The following is a 24,599-nucleotide window of genomic DNA, read 5'->3' as shown; positions in this document are numbered from 1 at the left end:
TTTCTACCAACCTGTTCATTTCTAACACTTAAATGACCCCCCCCCCTCTCTCTCTCTCTCTCTCTCTCTCTCTCTCTCTCTCTCTCTCTCTCTCTCTCTCTCTCTCTCTCACACACACACACACACACACACACAATAGTAATGAAGTGGTGGCTCAGCAGTGTTAAATACATTGGGAACAGGCTGCATTGTGGTTGCCAGAGAACATCATGACGTCGACACGACATGATGATGACGTAACGTTGAGGACAGTGGGACAGAACTCATGTAATATGATAAAAGTGCGGAAAAAATGAAAAGTGTGGAAAAATACGTAAAACTGTGGAACAGTGATCGTAGTTACATATCTGCCTGCGTCTGGCCCCTGTTAGTGCCTCTAATGTCCAAAATAGCACAATATTAATCTGTTATTAACAAACAGGCATCAAGTGATGCAAGAATGTAATTACAATAACTTGTTACTAACAAACAGGCACAGCCTTATCCTGTCCCTGTGCTGCCCAGCTCCAGAGTGAAGCCACCCACTGATGTACCACAGTTATACAAGATAAAGATATGGAGGGAGCACTTGTGTCTCATTGGTCTAGAGGGGAAGGGGAGGGGTGAAAATGGAGGAGAGGGGGAAGATAGGGGTTTAGGTTCCCCTGGATGACCTTGATCAATTCGCAGTGGTTCCCCAGGGGGAAGTGCTTATCAGTGCCCTTGAAGTAAGATCGTTACCGCTCCTAGTATGCTCACTGATAACCTACTCCTCTGCAACAAAACGAGGTGCGTCCCTAGTGGTATTTGCCCTTTTACCGACAACATCTGTACAGCTGAAAATCTGAACTATGGAATACAAGTGTGGTATTCGTCACTATCAAAATCTCCGCACCGAGCAGCGGCGCGCTCCATTACGCGCCGCCGAGATATGCATCGTTGGCCGCGCTTCTCCGTGCGCGGCCCGCTGCAAACATCGCAGGCCGCCTTCGCGCTCGCCCTTCAAATCACAGCGACTGGCCATCCATAAGACCCAGCGAATGGCCGGCCAGAACATACAGGGACCCCAGCCGCCGGCTCCATTAACTATGGAGCCTTATTTAACGCCGCTCCAGACGTCTACAAGCTAGTTCTCATAGTGCTATGTTTCTACTCCACTACTCGTAAGTACTACGCTTGTGTGGACCTGCTGTTCGATATTTGGTTGCGCTGTGGTTTTAGAAACCGAATACTATGCTGGAACTCGGACTTCAACGTTCACTAGGCTTAGTATGTCAACGGACTTGTGATTTCCGCCGGAATTGTGCATTTCACTTGCACTTCCTGGACATTGGTATAACCACCATCAGTTTACATAATTTTCCATAAAGTGTTCATCTACAACGTGGCGCTTGGTAATCGAATTATTTGCATCAGTGGGTATCAGTGCTGTGTCAATAAACTGTAGAACGGTGATATATTTTATTGTGTTACTTCTAGTTATAACAATAAAATGGCGACGAGCCAGTAACCATCCACGCTGGAAGTTCTACTGACACAACTTATTCATCAGCAGGACGAGAACCAGAAGCTGCTACTGAACACCCTGCAACCACTCCTTCAAAGCTTACTGCAGACGCAAGCAACACAGTAAGTGTTGGCTTTTCGTTCCCTTGATGAGACTTCAGAGAACTGAGAAGCCTACGAATTAAAATTACTGGAGCATTTCCAAGCATTCAAGGTAACTGACGCCAGGCTCATGAAACCTTTGTTTTTGTCATGGTCAAAACTTGAGATTTACTGGCTACTGTGCAAGTTGGCCCCCTTATCTAGGCCTTCAGAGATCATCTTTTCAAATTTTCGTTCGTTACTGACTAAGTATTACCAGCGGCATACCCATGTTATTTCGTCCTGGGTAGCATTTTACCTGTGCCAGAAACAGCCAAACCAGACTCATAGAAATGGGATGCAGGGCTGCAAGGTTTAGGGCCAAAATTTCATTTTGTTACCCCTAAAAGTAAACAGTCATATGCAGAAGAAATGATCAGGGACATGACCATCCAGGGTACTCCAAACAGGGATCTCCTGTACAAGGCACTTCAACTCTAAGACCCGTCACTAGACGAAGTTTTGGACTTAGCACAAAGCTTCTAAGTGACCCCAGGAAAGAAACGGGAATCGTGGATCGACATAGCAGCCGTTAACGTGTACACATCCGAGCCAGCAGCCAGTGGCCACACTAGAAGCAACTGTTCAGCTTGCGAGCGCGCCTTCCACAAGTTGAAATCCTAGTTACTGATAGCCCCGTGCCTCGCACATTTTGCTCCAACAAAGCAGATAGTTATTGGAACGGACACATCTGATACAAGCGTCGGAGCGGTCCTGGCATACAGGGAGGCGGATGGCTCTGAGCACCCTGTGGCCTATGCATCGAAAACATTGACTGCCACCCAACGCAGGTACTCCTAAATGGAAAAACAAGCACTGGCTATCATATTCGGATTAAAGAAATTATACGTTTTCGTTTATGCCACAAAGTTTCACCTCGTAACAGGCCATAGCCCGCTGATCTCCCGGTTCAATTCAGCAGCGAAGATTTCAGACAGGACTGCTCACCGCCTGTAGACCTGGGCTTTATTTTTGGCTCACTACCAGTATGAGATTCACTTTCGTAATACGACTGAGCATGCCAACGCCGATGCCCTCTCCCGCCTTCCATGGGGGCCCTATCCAGAGTTCGACAAAGAAGAAATTCTGTGATGAAGAAGCAGAAGCAGTCTTAGATTTTTTTCAATTACCAACTCCCGGGTCGCAGACGCAACCGGTAGCGACGGGGTATTCCAACAAATCCGGAGTCATATACTTCATGGATGGCCAAAACGACAACCTCCCATGGCTTCCGCAGCATTCCGCCAGTTCTTTAATGCCCGCCATCAGCTCCTGCTGATCGATGGAATAATTCTAGTCGTTTCCGACTAGGGACACGCACAAGTAGTCATTCCTTATTCTTTACGTTAGTATGTCCTTCAACTATTGCACCAAAGTCACTAGGGGTATCCTGAACTAAACTCCTCGCTCGCAGGTTCACTTACTGGCCAGGAGATTGAAAGACTCACACAAACATATCCATCATACCAAAGCCAACAGGCAGCCCACGACATTCATTTGTTTCTTGACCACCATGTGCTCGCCCTTGGGAACATGTACACATTTATTTTGCCGGGCCACTGTTTAACGCCATGTTCTTGATAATGGTCGATGCTTACTCCCGATTTTCGTACATTGTCCGACGCAATGCCACGTCAACTGCTAACACCATCACAGTCTTAGAAAAATATATTGCGATTGAAGGCCTTCTGGAAGTGCTCGTAACTGACAATAGTCCATAATTCCATAGCGAAGAGTTTCGTGGTTTCTGTACCCGCCATGGCATTCGCCACATTCCAATGCTCATCTTCCATCCACAATCGAATGGAGAAGCCAAGAGGATGGTCTGCAGTTTCAAAACTCGGATAAAGACATATCTCCAGGATCTCTCCACCGATGTATCATTTTTTTTTTGAGCAGTTACAGGTCCCCACCCATCAGAGACAAAAGTTATATGGAACCTCTCCACAGACGGCAGCCCCGGACCCTCTTGAGCTTGCTCGTGCTGACGCCACAGCCAGCACCACCACTACCTGCTTCCAAATTCTGCCCTTGGTGTGGGCAAAAGGATTTGGCCAGCAACCAGCCTGGAACAATTGTCCAGAGCCGGGGCAGGAAGATCTTCAGGGTGCAGCTTTCGGACTGGGATGTTCAGCGACATGCCAATCAACTTCATCTATAATAATTTTTTCAGTCACCTTCTGCGAACTACCATTACCAGTCACTTAGTTCCCATCCTACCCCTAGCCACCCAGCCAGAGTAACACCAGACCTTCCTGGGCTACGAGATATCGCCTGGTCACCAACCAAGGGTAATTTCTGATGAGGATCAAGACATGCCGCTGACTTCTCCTGCTCCTTTGGCTCCCCTGCCGAAGTCAACACCATAAAATCTTTGCCCCCGGCCGGAGCGTTTTCGTCCGTATTCTCCTGTGACCTGGGCCACCAACGCCGCTGAGGACTCGGAGGAAGACTCCACGGATGTGGCGTTCATTAGCGGCAGATGCTTCCCCAGTGGGGAAGGCGTGTGGTATCCACCACTATTAAAATCTCCGCACCGAGCGCAGGCACGCTCCAATACGTGCGGCCGAGGTATGCCTCTTTGGCCGCACTTCGTGCGCGGCCCCCCGCTAACATCGCATGCCGCCTTAGCGCGGTTGCTTCCAAACAGAGCGACTGGCCGCCCAGAAGATACAGCCATAACTATGGAGCCTTATTTAACGCCGGTCCAGATGTCTACAGGCCAGTTCTCATAGTGCTACGTTTCTACTCCACTACTCGTAAGTACTCCGCTGCGGTGGACGTGCTGTTCGATGTTGATTCAGCTGTGCTGTGGTCTTAGGATCCGAATGATATGCTGGAACTTGGACTTCAACATTCACTAGGCTTAGCATGTCAACGGACTTTTGATTTACGTCTGAATTCTGCATTTCACTTGCACTTTCTGGACATCGGAATAACCGCCATCAACTTACATAATTTTCCCTAAAGTGTTCATCTACAACTTGGTGCTTGGTAACCGAATTATCTGTATCAGTGCTGTGTGAATAAACCGTACAACGGTTGTGTTACTCCTAGTTATAACAACAAGCATAACTTCCTCCACACTGATTGGTCACACACCAACTACCTACAGCAGCAAACTTAAACAATCCACATTTGATTTTTGCATCACTTACTGTTCTTTCTAGGACTGTTGGTTTTTGTGCAGTGATACGGCGCTGAAACTGCGCCACTCGCTGTGCCTTGTGGTGTTGATCGACTCGAAAAGCAGTAATCCAAGGTACTGTAGACTGCCGTCTCGAACACGAATTTTTCGGGGATAACGTAGCTTTTTATCCTCTATGCACGAGTACTCGTCACACTTTTATTCGTAGTTGTGCCTCATTACAATGTTCCAACGTTCACTGGTTGGAGTGTTCTTCGCAAAAAGAGCAAACCCTTCCATGGTAAGTCAACTGTAACCTCCCTTACCCTACATTTCTTTTCTCATGCTTCATTGCAACAGTTAAGTTTGTGGCGATCGACAAAGGTGAGAGATGGTTAATAAAGAAAGCTTTTTTTGCTGCGAAACTTGACATGTTCCTAAATGAAAATATGTCTTTACTTTTTGAATATTTAAGTTACTCCAATTTTGGAGGAAAAATGTTATTTGAACGGATAACAGTACATACTATTTTATTTCATTTATTTATTTAGTAACACACTATCTAACAAGGCTTAGACCCAACCACGCTCGTATTATCAGTTTTCAACTGACCTTTGTCATTGCTGCACTGCTTTTCCAAATTAATCTTCCACGCTATGACAATCCACGGTAGCCTTTGTCACTGTTCAGGTGATAGTATATCTCGCCAACAGATACTACTAACTAAGGATAATGACATTGATTCGTCCACTGATTAAGTGCATCCTCCAAGAATAATTATTCATTGTTGATTTACCAATGGACGGAAAACTTCCAAACCCATATTTCGTCACCTCAACAAACTGTTCAAATAATTTTGGTGCGAATCAACTGCATGCGACTTATCCGGGCGAAAGTTGAACGTCTCCCAACTCGCATTCTGGTGAGTGGTCGGTAGCCCTTGGGGGTATTTTTGAACCTAACAGCCACACAATGCACTTGCTGGAAAAGGCACACTCATCTACATCATACACAGCAAGCCACCTAATGGTGTGTGGTGGAGGGTACTTTCGGTACCACTATCTGACCCCTCAACCCTGTTCCACTCCCGAATAGTGCGTGGGAAGAATGATTGTCGATAAGTCTCTGCATTGACTCTAATTTGTCGAATTTTCTCCTCATGGTCAATTCGTGAGATGTTTGTGGGGTAAGTAATATGTTCTCCAATTCCTCCTGAAAAGTGCCGTCATGAAATTTCAATAGTAAATCTCTCCGTGATGCACAACGTCTCTCTTGTAACGTCTGCCAGTGGAGATTGCTTATCATCTCCGTAACGCTCTCTCACCAGCTAAACAACCCCATAACGAAACGCGCGGCATTCCGTTGGATCTTCTGTATCTCATCTACCAGTCCTACCTGATAGGGACCCCAGATAGATGAGCGATACTCATGAATAAGCCACTTCTTTCGTGGATGGGTTACATTTCCTTAAGATTCTTTCGATGGATCTGAGTCTGGTGTCTGCTTTCCCACTATCTGTTTTATATGGTCATTCCAATTTAGTTCGCTCTGCATAGTTACGCCTTGATATTTTACGGCAGACGCTGTCTCCAGCTGTTTGTCATCAATAGTGCAACTGTACAGTAGTGGATTTCTTTTCCTATGTATGCCCAATATGTTACTCAGCTCTGAAAATTTCAGAGAAAGAGCAGTGCTTAAGAGAGCACTATTTTATACGTTATAGCACTATCTACAGCGGTACACTTTTCAACGTCTTTCACAACAACACTTGCTATCTGCAAAGAGAAAAATTTGTTGAATCATCGTATGTTCAGCGGCAGGTTAGTGATAAGCTAAATGGACGGAAGACTAGACACCACGGTCCACACGCACAGATGAATCGTTAAGCCTTTGCAGATGGCGCAGCGACTTAGTCACTCGCTCAACCGCACGCCCCCTGCCTCTAAATGAGCTTAAGGCAGTAGCGATAATTCAGACATTCACGTTCCAAGTGACCACTGTACGTAAACATCAGTAAATGTAAGGACGTGATACAGTGGCAAAAAGGGCATTCTGTTTGGCTGTGTCCCTGGCCATATGGTGTGTGAAGTTGCTGAATTTGTTGGTGTTTCGTGGTGGACTGTTCTACATATGCAGAAGCAGTGCTGTAACGCACCTGGCCACGAAACACGACGGAGAAAGATCGTAACTGAGAGACACCGAAGATCTCAAAATCGCTTCCTAACCCGATAGGAATTGCTGTAGGCAGTGAATGAAGGGCCATTCCCATCTGTTAGCGGGAGCATATTGCGACGGGAACTGCAGGCAATAAACATTGCTCACACAAGCACATAAATAAAACAACAGCAAAATTCGTAGGGTTGGAAGAATATGTGGCTCGTTTTCTGAACCCCACCCCACCATAACGTATTACAGCTCGATTGGCCTGCAAAATGACCTGACTTAAACCCAATAGAAAAACTGTGGAACTTGTTGGAACTGTGGGCAAAATGCCGACATCAGCATTCCCGAAACTGCGTGATAAAATCCTCGGTGAGTGTCTTAACTTGAATGCGACGTACTTGCACAACCTTGTGGACTCACTTTCTAACCGAATCCAGGTGGTTATGAAGTCCAGGGACGTAATTACACAGTATTATATAATGCATGTAATGATTTCTCTACGGGAGACTAATTTTATGATCGGTGAACTTACATGTTAAGGAAAGCAACGCACCTACAACTGAATCCTGTAGCAACTCCTACTTTAAACGCTCCCAGTCAGATTCAAATCCATACATATCATAAAAAACATATATTTATGTTTCTACTGTATCTACTGGATCGATTCCAAGCAAACGTGGTATACACATCATTTCCTGTCTAGAAAGAAGCGCTTTGTGTGTGTGTGTGTGTGTGTGTGTGTGTGTGGTGCGGGAGGGGGGGAGGGGTAAGAACCACCTACTTACCGAAGGGATGGGGGCTGAAAAACAAGCGTTCCCCACAACGCACAAATACCCAGACTTTGTTCATCCATTATTTGCGAATGAGAGGACTTAGTGAGTTCCAACAACCTTTGCGCTTAATTTCAATCTTTTTCGAGACTTTCTCGCTCACACCCCCCACAAAATTATGAAAGGAACGATGTCTACCGCTTTACATTTTCGCTGTTCATACGGTAAAACTGTCGCTTCCGACGTGACGTTTTAATTTATTACTTCTTTACCACGAAATCTACTTGCAACATGTTTTGCAGACAGCATTCACATGTACCACTGAATGTACTAGCAGAATTACACTTACGTGACAAAAGTCAAGGGACTGTGATTTACACATATACAGATGGCAGTAGTATCGCGTGCACAAGGTATAAAAGGGCACTGCACAGGTGGAGCTGTCATTTGTACTCAGTTGATTCATGTGAAAATGTTTCCGACGTGACTGTAGCCGCACGACGGGAATTAACAGACTCTGAACACGGAATGGTAGTTCGAGCTAGACGCATGGGACATCCCATTTCGGAAATTCACTATTACGAGATCCATAGTGTCAAGAGTGTGCCGAGAATACAAAATTTCAGGCATTGACCTCTCATCACGGATAACTCAGTGGCAGACGGCCTTCACTTAACGACCAAGAGCAGTGGCATTTGCATAGAGTTGTCTGAGCTAAGAGACAAGCAACACTGCGTGAAATAACCGCAGAAATCACCGTGAGACGTACGATGAACGCATTCGTTATGACAGAGCGGTGAAATCTGGCGTTAATGGCCTATGGCAGCAGACGATCGATGCGAGTGCCTTTTCTAACAGCACGACATCCCCCCAGTGCCTCTCCCGGGTTCGTGACCATATCGGATGGACCCTAGACGACTGGAAAATCTTGGCTTGGTCAGGTGAGTCCCAATTTCAGTTGGTAAGAGCTGGCCGGCCGAAGTGGCCGTGCGGTTAAAGGCGCTGCAGTCTGGAACCGCAAGACCGCTACGGTCGCAGGTTCGAATCCTGCCTCGGGCATGGATGTTTGTGATGTCCTTAGGTTAGTTAGGTTTAACTAGTTCTAAGTTCTAGGGGACTAATGACCTCAGCAGTTGAGTCCCATAGTGCTCAGAGCCATTTTTTTGGTAAGAGCTGATGGTAGGGAGCGATGTGGGCTATGTTTACGTAACTTGGACTAGGTCCTCGGGATGTTCGGCTACTTGGAGACCATTTGCAGCCATTCATGGACGTCATGTTTCCAAACAACGATGGAATTTATGTGGATGACAATGTGTCATGTCATTGGTTCAAATGGTTTAAATGGCTTTAAGCACTGTGGGACTTAACATCTGAGGTCATCAGTACCCTAGACTTAGAACTACTTAAACCTAACTAACCTAAGGACAGCACACAACACCCAGCCATCATGAGGCAGAGAAAATCCCTGACCCCGCCGGGAATCGAACCCGGGAACCCGGGCGTGGGAAGCGAGAACGCTACCGCACGACCACGAGATGCGGGCACACATCCATGCCCGAGGCAGGATTCGAACCTGCGACCGTAGCAGCAGCGCGGTTCTGGACTGAAGCGCCTAGAACCGCTCTGTCACCGCGGCCGGCCATGTCACTGACCCATATTTGTTCGTAACTGGTTTGAACAAAATTCTGGACAATTCGAGCATATGGTTTGGCCACCCAGATCGCCGGACATGAATCCAAATGAAAATTTGAGGGACATAATAGAGAGGTCAGTTCGTGCACAAAAGCCTGCACCAGCAACACTTTCGCAATGTAGAGGCAGCACGGCTTAATATTTTTGCAGTGAACTTCGAACGACTTGTTGAGTCCATGCCACGTCGAGTTACTGCACTGCGTCGGGCAAAACGATGTCCGACACATATTAGGTGATGTCCCATGACTTTTGTCCCCTCATTGTATAACTTTGAACGACGCATAGTTCAGGGGATACAGTGTGCAGTGTGAAAACGGAAAAGGTGAAATGTGTGGAATGCATGTGACACGTGCGTAAATGTGTGAAGTTTGGGGTAAAAACTCCCCCTAAATTCCTGGATCGATATAAACCATACTTGGTTCACGCATTACTTGGTATCTGGAAAGAAATCCTGTAGGATGAAAAACCTCCTACCTCCTACTGGGGTGGGCGTGTGGCCAGAGAAGAGTGGCCAGGGAGAGTCAGAGAGGGGGAGGGAGAAGGTAGCCAGAGTTAACGAGAGGGGGAGATGGACAGAGAGAGAGAAGACGAAGATATGGACATATGGGAGGAGGCCATGTATATGTGAGAAGTGGAGATTAACAGAATGACAGAACAGAGGCTGGAATATATGGGCAGACAAAGGAGGTGGGGGGGGGGGGGGCAGGAGGAGATGCACAAAATATGCAGAGAGAGAGGGAAGGTGGAGATGGTCTAAAAGAAGACATGAATAATTACATACCCGTGCAATGCTGGGTACTCAGCTGGTGTAAGTATAATGAAGGGTTTCGAAATTCAGCAGTTTTGATTCTGCGGTTGTTCATCGATATAGCACGCAGAACGCGACTGAAACTTCTTTGAAACAACCAACTTGACACAGGACGTAAAGAAAACTGCTAGACTTGCATCGCGAGTCACAAATTTCCTTAACACACTGAATACTTTAACGACGTTACATCCATAATATCTTTGACAAGCTTTACTTATAAGAATTGATCGCAGGAGATGCACTAATACGAACACTTCTTGATATTATCGTTTCCTTTCTCAAGATTTATACGAGTTATAAAATTACAGTTAACTAGTTTCAAGGCTCACCTTGTTCCACTTTGATGTGTGGCTTGGTTTCCACGAGGGAGCCTTCATCACGTGCTGCCACAGAGCTTCCGTTGCTTCTATCAGCAACCATCGGAGATTCCACTTTCATTGAAAAGATACGAAGTAATGGCCATAAAAGTACACCTAAAGCTTATATTTTGTGCAGGTCATTGTTAAACATGTAAGAGAACTGATTATAACGATAGTCCAACATTAAAAGGATGAAAGTCTTTATGTTCTTCACGGGTATGCTGCCGGATATGATTGTCTTCATTACACGATATCCTTTAAGCAAGATATGGAACCCTATTTTATCTGATATAAAACAAGAACGGTCTGGTTTTCGACCAGCTACATCTTAATTTGTGATTCATTACTTTCCCTAGGTTCTCCCGCCAGCGACGCTGCAATTCTTCGCTTCGCAGGGGGCAGTTCCTCCGCTTCTCACGCAGGCGCAGTGGCCTGGACCCGGGGTATAAAGCAGACGCCGTTTCTGATGTTCATTCAGTTCCGGCGTGATTGTGTACTCAGCGGTTCCACCTGAAGATAGCGGCCAGATGGATCGCCGAAATATCGTGTAGTGAAGACGATCGTATCCGGCAGCATACCCGTGAAGAGCATAAACATATAAGACGCCAGGAAAATCCACGGAATCACAACGGATGAAAGTGTTTATATGTGCACTGTGGAACACAATTAAAGGATCACTTTTTCGAAACACCGTAATGTCTCCCATTGCGAAGCAGAAATTTGAAATTTGCCTCAAAGGTGCCTACACCATTCTTCTGTAATGGTGCGAAAACGTGGCGCCCTGCAACTTCACCCTCGGTCTCGACGACGATTCAAACCGTAAGGTCTCGACAAATGCGAAAAAAGGCCAGAGTTCAGTTCATGTGAGGTGTTAGGTGGATTAAGTATGTCACATTGTCACCAGATTTCACCACAATTCTGCCCAACGCCATTGTCGACAGATCACACGATGGAAAGGTCGTCGCACCCCATCTTGCCACCATTTCGCCCCTTCTTTTGACGCCTCCGTTGAAATCACGCGGTTTTCTTAGGGATAGCCGAGAAAAACATTTTAGACAAACCGCCGCTCAGAAACAGACTGGAAAAGACCTCATGGGGCGGCATAAAAGGCATCAATAAGCCCCTCCCTCTTTCCTTGGGGAATTGATTCCCACCCATTTCGCCATAAAAGACAACATTTCGCAGCGCTATGAGCAACAAGACGACGTTCTTGATAACCATTGACATTGCCGACACACGCGAACGTTTCAATCCTCCCCTAAGGACATTGTAGGACCGCATCCCTATTCAGCGTGATTTTACCCCTTTGGGGTGCAGCACGGCCGCAGTTTTTGATCTCGTGGAACCACTAAGGACCATTCAAGACCATTCGATGAAGTATGAATGTGATCCAAAGCAGCGTAGAGAACTTGTGCATTTTCAGCCTTTCGCGCGCTCCTGTGACGTCATCATGAGGGGCTGCGACACTGAAACACGCATGAATAAAACTTCAACTGATCCCGCTAATACCCCTCAGTTCGGTAACACCCTCAGTTTCACCTGCCCACCTTTACCGAGTATTTTAAAAATGTGTCTGTACAGAGAGAACCTGTGAGGTAGTCCTAGGCATCTGCAGCAGGCAAACCCTGACATCCTTTTGGCTCCTGATGCCTGCCCGGACGCGCCTATGACTACTTCACAGAGTAAACAACTAGCTGTCAACCTTGACTTTCTACAAGTGTCAGACAGTAAAAAACGTATTCTAACATACGTGCAACAGCAAATTACTGAACAGCTGTAAAACTTCGCTGAAAAAATAATATTACAACCAACAACTACAGACAGCAGTAATGGTTTATTCAGAGCTCCCCACAAACCCGATTTACTTAGTAAGACCGGGAATAACAGTCATAACGTCTTTGCCTAATTCTTTGTTTTCTCACTGAAAAGTATTTGTTAGTGGCAACATAACTGTTACTTTAAGAACGAAGTCTTTCGCGACGGGACTTTTGTATAAAACATACTCGGACTTCTTGCCCCATCACGGCAAAACCTCGAGCTTTCGACAATTTCCACCATCGTCTTCGTCAGGAGCAACTGACTGTCGAAATTGCTGGTGTGGTGGCCATATATAGTCCAAAGACGGTTTCTGATTAGTTGTTAGTTACGTCATGCTGATGCACATGGTGTCAACGTCTGCGCTGTTAGCGCCACCGCTCCTGTCGTAGCGTAAACATTGCGACGAATATATCTAGCTCTTCTCTGCATCGAGAGCTCGTTTCCATGCACCGCTAGATTGTATCCGCTGTCACAGTTGTAGGTTTTTTCACTCATTCTTATTTCTACAGCCTCTTTAGTTATAGAGTCTCAGTGCGTGGGAGCCTAGGACAAAACTTTTGTTTCGTCAAACAGTATTTTATGTTTGTTTGTGAGGCTGTGCTCAGGAACTGCAGATTTCTCCAGTTCTCGATTTTTAATATGCCGCTGATGCTCTGCACAGCGGTCGGAAACGCTGCGTATGGACTGACCATTGAAACTGCTTCTGCTTTCTATTGGGATGTTGTAAATTCCAGGAATCCTGAGCCAGAGACTGTCCTTAACAGGGCGTAGCATCTGCTGTATCTTCTTAGGAGGTAGGAAAATAGATCTGATACCTCGTCTTCCCAGGACTCTGCATATTTTGGTGGATGTAGCGCCGCTACAGTCAGTTGCTCCTGACGATGACGACGGTTGAAATCGTCGAAAGTTTGAGGTTTTAACCTGAATTGAAGTGGCAAGAAGTCCGAGAATATTTATATAACTGCTACTTTGTTTTTAGGTCATCAGTAGTCCGGATCGCGGGGCCGGCCACAACTTTTCTGCTGTGCCAGACTCTTCATCTCAAAGTAGCTCTCCAGTAGGAATTCAGTGGTGGGTCTGGATGAAAAACAGTCATAGTGTGTACTGTCCTCCTTTGTTCATAACGTCGTAACCCTCACCGATGACTCAGCCTCCGCCGAATGCCGGACATTTGCCACACTTGCCCCTTCGCCAGGTAGCTATCCGTCAGGTAAGGGACGCCCTTCCTCGTACTACTTCTGTCCGCTTTCAAACCGCCGTCTCCACATCTTACTCGATACAACCAGTACGTAAGGGACTTTCTTCTTCGAGATCTTGGTCAAATACAGAGCTTCTTTTCCGAATCGAAATATTTATAACTTTTGGGAAGCGAAAGCAATACCGATGATTATGCCAGTATGTAATTAGTTCTGCCAAGTATAAGTATAGATTCCTCTGTCTGTACGGTAGCTTCCTTTCACGCTTACTGATTGAGATAGAAACAGTCCATCGCCATGGGAGCAAAAAGAAAGGAACGATGTAAACAGAATGCGAATGTACGCTAATCATTTCTTTTTGATCACAGCCTTTGTACCTACTTTAATTACTACAACTGCATGCCCAAAAGACAACAAGGAAAGAAGAAATGAGTATGTGAATGATTGAACAGAAGAACGACATACTCCATATTAATTTACTCTCTAATATGCGATATCCCTTGCGGCGAAACATTTGTTAATAAAGTGTAGCGGGACAATGTTCAAAACATGACTGAAAATACGTTCACTAAATAGAGATAAGAACATCTATGACTGACATGCCATCTAAAGTCGACGTACAATTTTAAAATGTTAGAAATAAGGAAATGAAGTAATACAGAATGTTATGCTTATAATGTACGTCGTTGTTCTACATTGTTTAGCTCTTGGATTTACAGGGTCACAGAGGAAGCATCCTAAGTTTTGGTGGGAAAAGCCGTAATTGTAATGATCTGCACTACAACGGAAACAAGAAGCACAACTTAAGGAAAAATAATGTAATGTGTGTTCCAGCTCACAAGCGACACTGAAGCAGATAGTTCCTGTGACTTAGTATGGGCAGACGTTATATTCGACAACAGGAATAAATTAGTAACTGGCTCCTTTGCCGACCCCGGGTCTCAGATTAAACAGCTGCTTAACAGTTCAAAGAAGACTTGAGTCTCATCACAAATAGGTACCCTACTCATACAATTATAGTTGGCAGTGCTTCAATCTACCTTCCGTATATTGACAAAAATACATTTTCAGACCCTATTGTAGATAGAAAACAATTTCCGTAATTGTTCTAAATGCTTTTTTTAATTATTTTGAAGAATTATATCATGAGGCCATTCAGATAGTAAATGGTTACGATAACACACTTGACCTCTTAGCCACAAATAATCCTGAGCATCACGACATACAGAGATTAGTGAACACACAGTCGTAGCGAGGCTCAATTCCGTAACAAAGAAATTCACCAAAACTAAACGTGAAATATACCTATTTATAAAAGCAACTAAAAATTCGGTTGACGTATTTCTAAGAGACAGTCTCCAATCCTTCCAAACTATGTGAGTGAAGACCATATGTGGCTTAAGTTCAAAGAAATAGTATCAAAAGCACTCGAGAGATTCATACCAAATAAATTAATAAGAGACGGAACTGATCCCCCATGGTACACAAAACACGACAGAAACCTGCTGCAGGAGCACCGAAAAAGGCAAGTATAATTTCGACGAACGCAAAATCTCCATGATTGGCAAAGTTTTCTGAGGCTCGAAATTTGGTGCGGATTTCAATGAGAGATGCATTTAATAGTTTCCACAACGAAACTCTCTCTAGGCATGTGGCGGAAAATCCAAAGAGATTCTGGTTCTATGTTAAGTAAATCTGCGGAAAGGCTCAGTAAGCAATGGGGAGGGGGAGGGGGAGGAGGAGGAGAAGGAGGAGGAGGAGGAGGGGGAGACAAGAGACCCAACCCTTCGGAGCAGGTAAAATCGTGGCAAATGTCCGGCGTGGCAAATGTCCGCACACCGACTCCGCCACCCTCTGCAGTGACGTCAACGTAGTCGTCGTCGTCGCCCCTACTGCCGCCACAGCCAGAAGCCTAGCCACTCTCCCCCATCCCTCTCCCCTCTCAAGCTAATCTCAGCGTAGTATTCTCTCTCTCTCTCTCTCTCTCTCTCTCTCTCTCTCTCTCTCTCTCTCACACACACACACACACACACACACACACACACACACACACACACACACACACACACACACACACTATACTAAACAAAATATGGCCAGTATTCGAATACTTCCAAAAAAATTTGCTGAATTATGTTCTCAGGTTAAAAGGCAAGCTCAGTTTAACTGCGCAGCTCCTGTGTCACCGTGTACCGTCCCGCGGCTATTTTGAGACGGACATATTGAGGGAATCTTGCAAGGTTCAAATGTTGGCTGTAGTAGTTACGTAAGAGATGACGAGACTTGTGCACAACAGACTAGTTTGGAGAGCTGCGTGTTACCTATCTACGGACTGAGGACCAAAAAACAACAACAACAACAACAACAACAACAACAAGGAGAACAGGAACATAACCATCACTCTATAAGTACTTCATATGATGACATACGGAGGCGTGTTGAAAAGTAATGCCTCCGAATTTTTTCTGTGAAAACACTTCAAGCTTTTTAAATAAACCAAACGTTATTAACATTCTGCATGTTTATTCTTCACGTCTACGTATTTGCAGTGCTCTGCGGTTAGACGGCTCAGAATTGTAGCGTGTAACATGGCGGTGTGTAAGGTAGTTATGTCGCCGCGGGAGAAACAGCGTGCTGTAATAGAGTTCCGAATTCGAAGAGTTCGTCCACTCATGACAATGCCAGACCACAGACGAGCGCTGTGACATCAGCAACAGTCTCACGCCTTGATTTCACTGTCGCCGATCATCCTTCATACAGTCTCCCGACTTTGCCCTATCCGATTTTCATCTGTTCCCAAATCTTGAAGAACACCTTCGAAGACTTCTCTTTGATAGCGATGCAGCGGCACAAATAGAAACTGGGTTAAGGCTCCGACAACAAGTCAAACATTTTACGGCGACGGTACCAACAAATTGGTCTGTCGCTGGGAGAAATGCGTTCGACTCAGGGTGACTATGATAAGAAATAAATATGTAGACATGAGGAATAAAGGAGTAAAATGTTAATAACTTTTGTACTATTTAAAATAGCCTGATCAGTTTTCACATAAAAAAATTGCTAGGCATTACTTTGCAGCAAGCACTCGTATATGGCATCAAGCAAATTTATGGTTTCTTTTCCGGTTAATACCTCCTTGGTGACTGCTGTGACTTTACTGCTCATAACTGTCAGTTCCACAAATTTTTTGTCCAGCGACTTGGACTTCTGAAGTCGTTAGATTCGTTAATATTCAAAAACTGACTACACAAATTCAGGGCTTTAGAGATAATGGCTTTTGAGTGGTGGTAGAGCAGACGTATCTTCGTATTCTAAGATAACGTTTGTTCTGTTTTTAGTTGTTTTGTTAGAACAACGGCTGCTCTGTTGAAAGATACTGATTTGTGCTTGGCGTTGCCCTCGCACGCTGCAGTCCACTGTCTGCAACTTGATGTGTGCGAAGCACTTGGCGTCTGCACTAAGGCAAACACGTTACTGCAGTAATACAAACACGTTATTAACAGTTCCGAGCTCCCGCTGCGGAATTACATGTAAAATACGTATGAATATACACTCCTGGAAATTGAAATAAGAACACCGTGAATTCATTGTCCCAGGAAGGGGAAACTTTATTGACACATTCCTGGGGTCAGATACATCACATGATCACACTGACAGAACCACAGGCACATAGACACAGGCAACAGAGCATGCACAATGTCGGCACTAGTACAGTGTATATCCACCTTTCGCAGCAATGCAGGCTGCTATTCTCCCATGGAGACGATCGTAGAGATGCTGGATGTAGTCCTGTGGAACGGCTTGCCATGCCATTTCCACCTGGCGCCTCTATTGGACCAGCGTTCGTGCTGGACGTGCAGACCGCGTGAGACGACGCTTCATCCAGTCCCAAACATGCTCAATGGGGGACAGATCCGGAGATGTTGCTGGCCAGGGTAGTTGACTTACACCTTCTAGAGCACGTTGGGTGGCACGGGATACATGCGGACGTGCATTGTCCTGTTGGAACAGCAAGTTCCCTTGCCGGTCTAGGAATGGTAGAACGATGGGTTCGATGACGGTTTGGATGTACCGTGCACTATTCAGTGTCCCCTCGACGATCACCAGTGGTGTACGGCCAGTGTAGGAGATCGCTCCCCACACCATGATGCCGGGTGTTGGCCCTGTGTGCCTCGGTCGTATTCAGTCCTGACTGTGGCGCTCACCTGCACGGCGCCAAACACGCATACGACCATCATTGGCACCAAGGCAGAAGCGACTCTCATCGCTGAAGACGACACGTCTCCATTCGTCCCTCCATTCACGCCTGTCGCGACACCACTGGAGGCGGGCTGCACGATGTTCGGGCGTGAGCGGAAGACGGCCTAACGGTGTGCGGGACCGTAGCCCAGCTTCATGGAGACGGTTGCGAATGGTCCTCGCCGATACCCCAGGAGCAACAGTGTCCCTAATTTGCTGGGAAGTGGCGGTGCGGTCCCCTACGGCACTGCGTAGGATCCTACGGTCTTGGCGTGCATCCGTGCGTCGCTGCGGTCCGGTCCCAGGTCGACGGGCACGTGCACCTTCCGCCGACCACTGGCGACAACATCGATGTACTGTGGAGACCTCACGCCCCACGTGTTGAGCAATTCGGCGGTACGTCCATCCGGCCTCCCGCATGCCCACTATACGCCCTCGCTCAAAGTCCGTCAACTGCACATACGGTTCACGTCCACACTGTCGCGGCATGCTACCAGTGTTAAAGACTGCGATGGAGCTCCGTATGCCACGGCAAACTGGCTGACACTGACGGCGGCGGTGCACAAATGCTGCGCAGCTAGCGCCATTCGACGGCCAACACCGCGGTTCCTGGTGTGTCCGCTGTGCCGTGCGTGTGATCATTGCTTGTACAGCCCTCTCGCAGTGTCCGGAGCAAGTATGGTGGGTCTGACACACCGGTGTCAATGTGTTCTTTTTTCCATTTCCAGGAGTGTATGTTTGTGATGTGATTCCATAAACTGTTTCAGGCACGTGTACGCTTTAGCCCACGACGGTAGTTCGTGCGGAAGCAAAAGAGGTCTTCCTGGAAATGGACAGTTAGCTGCTCGTTAGAACCTGTCTTGACACACCCCTCTGCACTCTAGTTCGTTTACTTAGACACTGCAAACGTCCGTTTCTAGAGAACGACTCCGACAGGATGGAAAAATAGACTAACGCGCCGCTAGAATATTGATAGTCGAAGGAAAGCTCTCCATCCTAGAAGGAACTTTCCCTGGGCAGAAGGCAAAGGTCCCGAGTTAGAGTCTCGGTCCGGCACACAGTTTTAATCTGCCAGGAAGTTTCATATCAGCGCACCCTCCGCTGCAGAGTGAAAATCTCATTCTGGAAACATCCCCCAGGCTGTGGATAAGCCATGTTTCCGCAATATCCTTTCTTTCAGGAGTGCTAGTTCTGCAAGTTTCGCAGGAGAGCATCTGTAAAGTTTGGAAGGTAGGAGACGAGGTACTGTCAGAGGTAAAGCTGTTCGGACGGGGCGTGAGTCGTGCTTGGGTAGCTCAGTTGGTAGAGCACTTGCCCGCGAAAGGCAAAGGTCCCGAGATCGAGTCTCGGTCCGGCACACAGTTTTAATCTTCCAGAAAATTTCAATTTCTTGTTTGTTTGCAAGTACACGACTACAGTTCTGGAATACAAACAAACAAATCCTCGTTCCACAGTACCGTATCGAGGCACTAGAGGAGGTATAACAAAATTACGCAGCCCATTGATAAAGTATAGAGCGTGCGGTGATTCGTTTTCAGCATCAGGGGAGTTTTGGAGCTGTGTCAGCCCAAAACAGACGGGTGAAGCAAACTTGGTGGCCTGACGCAACAGCATCAGTTTCGCTGATGCCAAAAACGAATTACCGCATTATACCCCACTCTATCAACGGGCTGTGCCATTTTGTTTTCGTTCCCCTAGCAGTGTGCCGTGGTACTGTGGCTGTAGGATTTCGATGTGTATCGGGACTGCAGATATGTACTTCGAAAACAAACAAAAAATTAATTTCGTAATTTTATTTTTCCCAGGTGATAGTTAACACTGTACGACTCCGCAACATACTTGACAATGTTTATGTTTCATTTCCTGTTGCTCCATATTTCCGCATCACCAAGTATTTTTTCTCTCTGTGTAATTTCATACTGTAGCAGGCTTTAAATGGCTTGTAGTAACCAGCCTGGCGCCCATATTACTGAATTAATTGAACCCCTAAAGTAATAAATCTAGTCCCCGACGGCGAGTGTTCATCACACAGGAGTATCGTTGAAAGTACCCCAGGAAGAGTGATAAGAGAGCTCTTATTCCCTGTATACATAAGTGATCTGATGGATAGCGCAATAAGTAATTTGCGGCTCTTTTTGATGATGCTATGGTTCACGGGAGGTTGTCGTTGAGTGACTGGTGGACATAAAACGTCTTAGACAAAATTTCTAATTCTTGTGATGAATGGCTCTAAATGACTCTAAATGTGGGAAAATGTAAGTTCGATCAACACTCAAGTATAACGGAGATTCTTCGTGAACTCAAATGGGAATCCCTCGACGGAAGGCGACATTGATTTCGCGGAACAGTACTGAGAAAATTCAGAGTTCCAGCATATGAAGCTGACTGCAGAGGAATTCTACTGTCGACAAGGTACATTTTACGTAAGGACTACGATGTGTAGAGAAATTTGGCCTCATACGGAGGCATATAGAGAGTCGTTCTTCCCTTTCTCTATTTGCGAGTGGAGCGGCAATGACCCTCCGCCGGTACCATACGGTGACTTGCGTAGTATGTACACTACTGGCCATTAAAATTGCTACACTACGAAGATAACGTGCTACAGACACGAAATTTAACCGACAGGAAGAAGATGCTGTGAGATGCAAATGATTAGCTTTTCAGAGCATTCACATAAGGTTGGCGCCGGTGGCGACACCTACGACATGCTGACATGAGGAAAGTTTCCAACCGATTTCTCATACACAAACAGCAGTTGACGGGCGTTGCCTCGTGAAACGCTGTTATGATGCTTCGTGTAAGGAGGAGAAATGAGTACCACGTCTCAATCCATGAGTCAACAGATGGAGACGTTTGCAAGACAACAACCATCTTCACGAACAGTTCGACGACGTTTCCAGCAGCATGGACTATCAGCTCGGAGACCATGGCTGCGGTTACCTTTGACGCTGCATCACAGAGAGGAGCGCCTGCGATGGTGTACTCAACGACGAACCTGGGTGCACGAATGGCAAAACGTCATTTTTTCGGATGAATCTAGGTTCTGTTTGCAGCATCATGATGGTCGCATCCGTGTTTGGCGACATCGCGGTGAACGCACATTGGAAGCGTGTATTCGTCATCGCCATACTGGTATGGGGTGCCATTGGTTACACGTGTCGGTCACCTCTTGTTCACATTGACGGCACTTTCAACAGTGGACGTTACATTTAAGATGTGTTATGACCCGTGGCTCTACCCTTCATTCGATCCCTGCGAAACCCTACATTTCAGCAGGATAATGCACAACCGCATGTTGCAGGTCCTGTACGGGCCTTTCTGGATACGGAAAATGTTCGACTGCTGACCTCCAGATCTCTCACCAATTGAAAACGTCTGGTCAATTGTGGTCGAGCAACTGGCTCGTCACAATACACCAGTCACTACTCCTGATGAACTGTGTTACCGTGTTGAAGCTGCATGGGCAGCTGTACCTGTACACGCCATCCAAGCTCTGTTTGACTCAATGCCCAGGCGTATCAAGGCCGTTATTACGGCCAGAGGTGGTTGTTCTGGGTACTGATTTCTCAGGATCTATGCACCCAAATTGTTTGAAAATGTAAGCACACGTCAGCTCTAGTATAATATATTTGTCCAATTAATACCTGTTTATCATCTGCATTTCTTCTTAGTGTAGCAATTTTAATGGCCAGTACTGTATGTAGATGCAGGAAACATACACCAGCATTGTACGACTTAATTATCCTATAAATTCAAGCCTCAAAGTCCATTTTGTCAATTCACAATAAATTTTTCTGTTTAGAAGACGCCAGAATATTGCGCGCTCGAATCAGCAATGGCAATCTAAACAAATCTCTGGATAGCAGCGCAATGATCGACAAATCTGCACTCTAGGAGAAACGGACACAAGAATACCTTCTTGCCAACGTATCGACGCATTTGAGCAACATGCAGTCTTCAAACTGAATGTATTGGCGATAGAAGGCATGATGTGAGAGCTACAGATTTTGAGGATGTTCTAATTCACAGATTCAAAAACGCAACGTTAAACAGGATTTGCGCTGATATATGTGCTATGAGCACAGGTCATGTAAACATTTGGAGGGTATTATAGGAGTAGAACCTAAACGTGTTCCAACTCCAGAAGCTACAGCAACTCCGACCACCCTATTTTCACCTAAAATAGATGTTACACCGCGATTTCTTCTTAAAAATGACACACAGACGCGCTTTCTACTCAGGGATGCTTACTTAGTGGTCGGAATATTCACACATCTAGGAAGATGTGAACTCTACATCTTGTTGCTGTTCAGTCTGACCAACAGAGCTTTTCCGTAAACATTTGTGACAGAATGGTCGATAAACTACTTCGAGCATTAGTACTTCCGTCAGCACGCGTAACTACAGCAGTTTACCATCAGCTTCCGCATATCACACTTACGGAACAGCTAAACACAATACCACTTGCCGTGCAAACAGACTTTGGTTCCCACATGATAGAACCCCATCACACTTCAGCGCTGGTGCGTCAGCCCAGGAGATTTAATTTGGGGAACCCCGGATAGGTCGGCATGACTTATTTGTTGTTCACGTATTTTATAAGCCATGCTTTTTATTTCTTTATTTTGGTGCGGTTTAAGTCACAAAATTTGTTGTGATTGGCAGAATCAGTTGTGTATTTCCCAATATGGAACAGAATACTCCTAAGTTTATCCGAGGTTAAAATTTGTCTCTACCAAGGTGTGAAGCGTGTAATGAGTCCTAGGGCAAACTGTATGAATATATGTTACAAATTTAATCTAACATGCATGTAAAAACTTAAATAAAGGATAATTTTTACTAGTACTCATAGGCGTCTGTGGAGGTGTCATGCGCATAACTCAAACCATAAATTCAAAAAAGACTTCTTAACAGAAAACAATAGTCTGCGTGTGATTTATCGTTTGTAGGTGACGTCCTGAAATTACTTCAAATGTGAAAATGATAACAGTTGATAGACTATTTCGATGATTACATATCAGCTCCATTGTTTTCAGTTAAGGGTGTACTGTAAAACGAAAACTTCTTACCTTCTTCCTTAACAGTTACTGAATCTTCAACATTATCTCCTTCGCTACGTGTATCTCCATCTTCATCGTCTGCAAACTCAGATTCGGAATTACCTTCTGAAAGGAAGAGAGATTACGATGAATATAGAACACATGACACTCACTATTCCTACTATGACTTATCAAATACCGGGTATAGGGTTGCATAAAATACTATCTTAATCAGTAGCTCATAGAGCTACCAAAATGTAGAGGATGGCTGTTCCCAGAGCTCGACTAGTACATATGCCGTCGCTTATGGTGCTTAATGTCAAGCGAAGTCTCGCAGTCACTGGCCATTTTTATATTACTACAATACATTTAGCTTCTAGTTTTGTTAAAGAAATCACAGGCACAGTAAATCGATAATGTACTAGGAGGTACGAAATAGTACTATGCCACATAGTACATATAGTAGCGCGCCAAATTTATCAGTCGGCTCCCAGACACGATCCAGCATACGTCTCACTGTTGGCTATGAGTGTAATCTTCTTCCATTTTCGAGCTAACCGTGTTTATTAATATTAGAAGCGTATTACTGTAATGTTCATAGTGTTTATTTACAACAAAACATCTTGATGGCAACCGAATCACCGGATTAGAGTTGGCGCCGCGCTTAGATACACCGGTTTTGTAAACAGGCAGATTATGGATATTAGCAAAATACAGTGTGGCGTAAAATGAATTTTATACAAACAGTGAATAATGTCTAAAAATACGAAATAAATTATTGCGTAAAAGCTTTATGTGTACAGTTGTGTTGGGAATAGTGACAGAGGTGGTAGTGGTTTGTCTTTGCAATGGTAATAGTAGTCTAAGAACCATCCTTGCGACTCCTACAGTTAAAAACAACATGTTTCTCTGGACAAAATTATCTCCGTGTGACCTGCCATGTGTCCTCGAGGCCCTGAAACACCTTATATTGCCGTTGTGGGCTTGGAATTCTGAAGAGATACGAATTGATAACTGTCGTTGATTCGACGATTGCTTGTCAGTATCACTGTTTTGCCTGTCAAGGTTTGTTTTAATGCACCAAGACCTATTTACATAGTTTCGTTACTTACCTCTTTCAGTACTGTCACCCATTGAATCTTCAGTATCCTCTTCGAAATCGTCGAAATCTTCCTGCCCCTCAGGTGAAGACTTTGATTGTGATTTTTTATCTGAAAAGAAAAAGGGATTATGACCAACACAGTATACATGAACCTCACTTTCCGAGCCGTTCATCGTCAAATACAGGGTCTACAGATGCAGATCGCAAAACTGAAAATAACAGTCTGTTATACGGGCAACCACAACCAAACTTTTGCATGTAGAATGAAAACCGCTGCAGCTGTTGTAAATACTTTATTAAAGCCACGACCAGTTTCGTAATTTTAAATTACTTCATCTGGCGCAAATATTAAGTGGTCAAGCCACCGTCATATTCCTACCCCTATCCTTTCTTTAAAATTTGACAAATTTCACAAAAAGCGATAGTGATGGATTAAAACGCGACAGTTTCGTAATTTTAAATTACTTCATCTGGCGCAAATATTAAGTGGTCAAGCCACCGTCATATTCCTACCCCTATCCTTTCTTTAAAATTTGATAAATTTCACAAAAAGCGATAGTGATGGATTAAAACGCGACAATGAAACTAGAACCGTAGCTGAAGCCGCCCCGGAACAGAACGCTGCGACGGCGTGTATGGCACTAGTCACGATTGATTTTC

At 45.3% G+C, this 24,599-nt stretch overlaps 1 protein-coding gene across 1 annotated transcript in view; it reads right to left on the bottom strand.

Annotated features, from left to right (window-relative positions):
• Window positions 1-24,112, bottom strand: part of LOC126184291 (putative uncharacterized protein DDB_G0285119) — a 153,827-nt gene extending 129,715 nt beyond the window's left edge. Inside the window, exons 1-3 of the mRNA XM_049926669.1 lie at window positions 24,097-24,112; window positions 23,950-24,048; window positions 22,868-22,963 (exon numbers count right to left, since the gene is read on the bottom strand). Of these exons, the coding sequence (XP_049782626.1) occupies window positions 22,868-22,963; window positions 23,950-24,048; window positions 24,097-24,112 (211 nt within the window). The remainder of the gene's footprint in view (window positions 1-22,867; window positions 22,964-23,949; window positions 24,049-24,096) is intronic.
• Between the last annotated feature and the right edge of the window lie 487 nt (window positions 24,113-24,599).

Source organism: Schistocerca cancellata, chromosome 4 (genome assembly GCF_023864275.1).
Source record: "Schistocerca cancellata isolate TAMUIC-IGC-003103 chromosome 4, iqSchCanc2.1, whole genome shotgun sequence".
Lineage (NCBI taxonomy): Eukaryota > Metazoa > Arthropoda > Insecta > Orthoptera > Acrididae > Schistocerca > Schistocerca cancellata.
The sequence above is the reverse complement of the archived record's forward strand: the minus strand, read 5'-3'. Positions and strand labels throughout refer to the sequence as shown.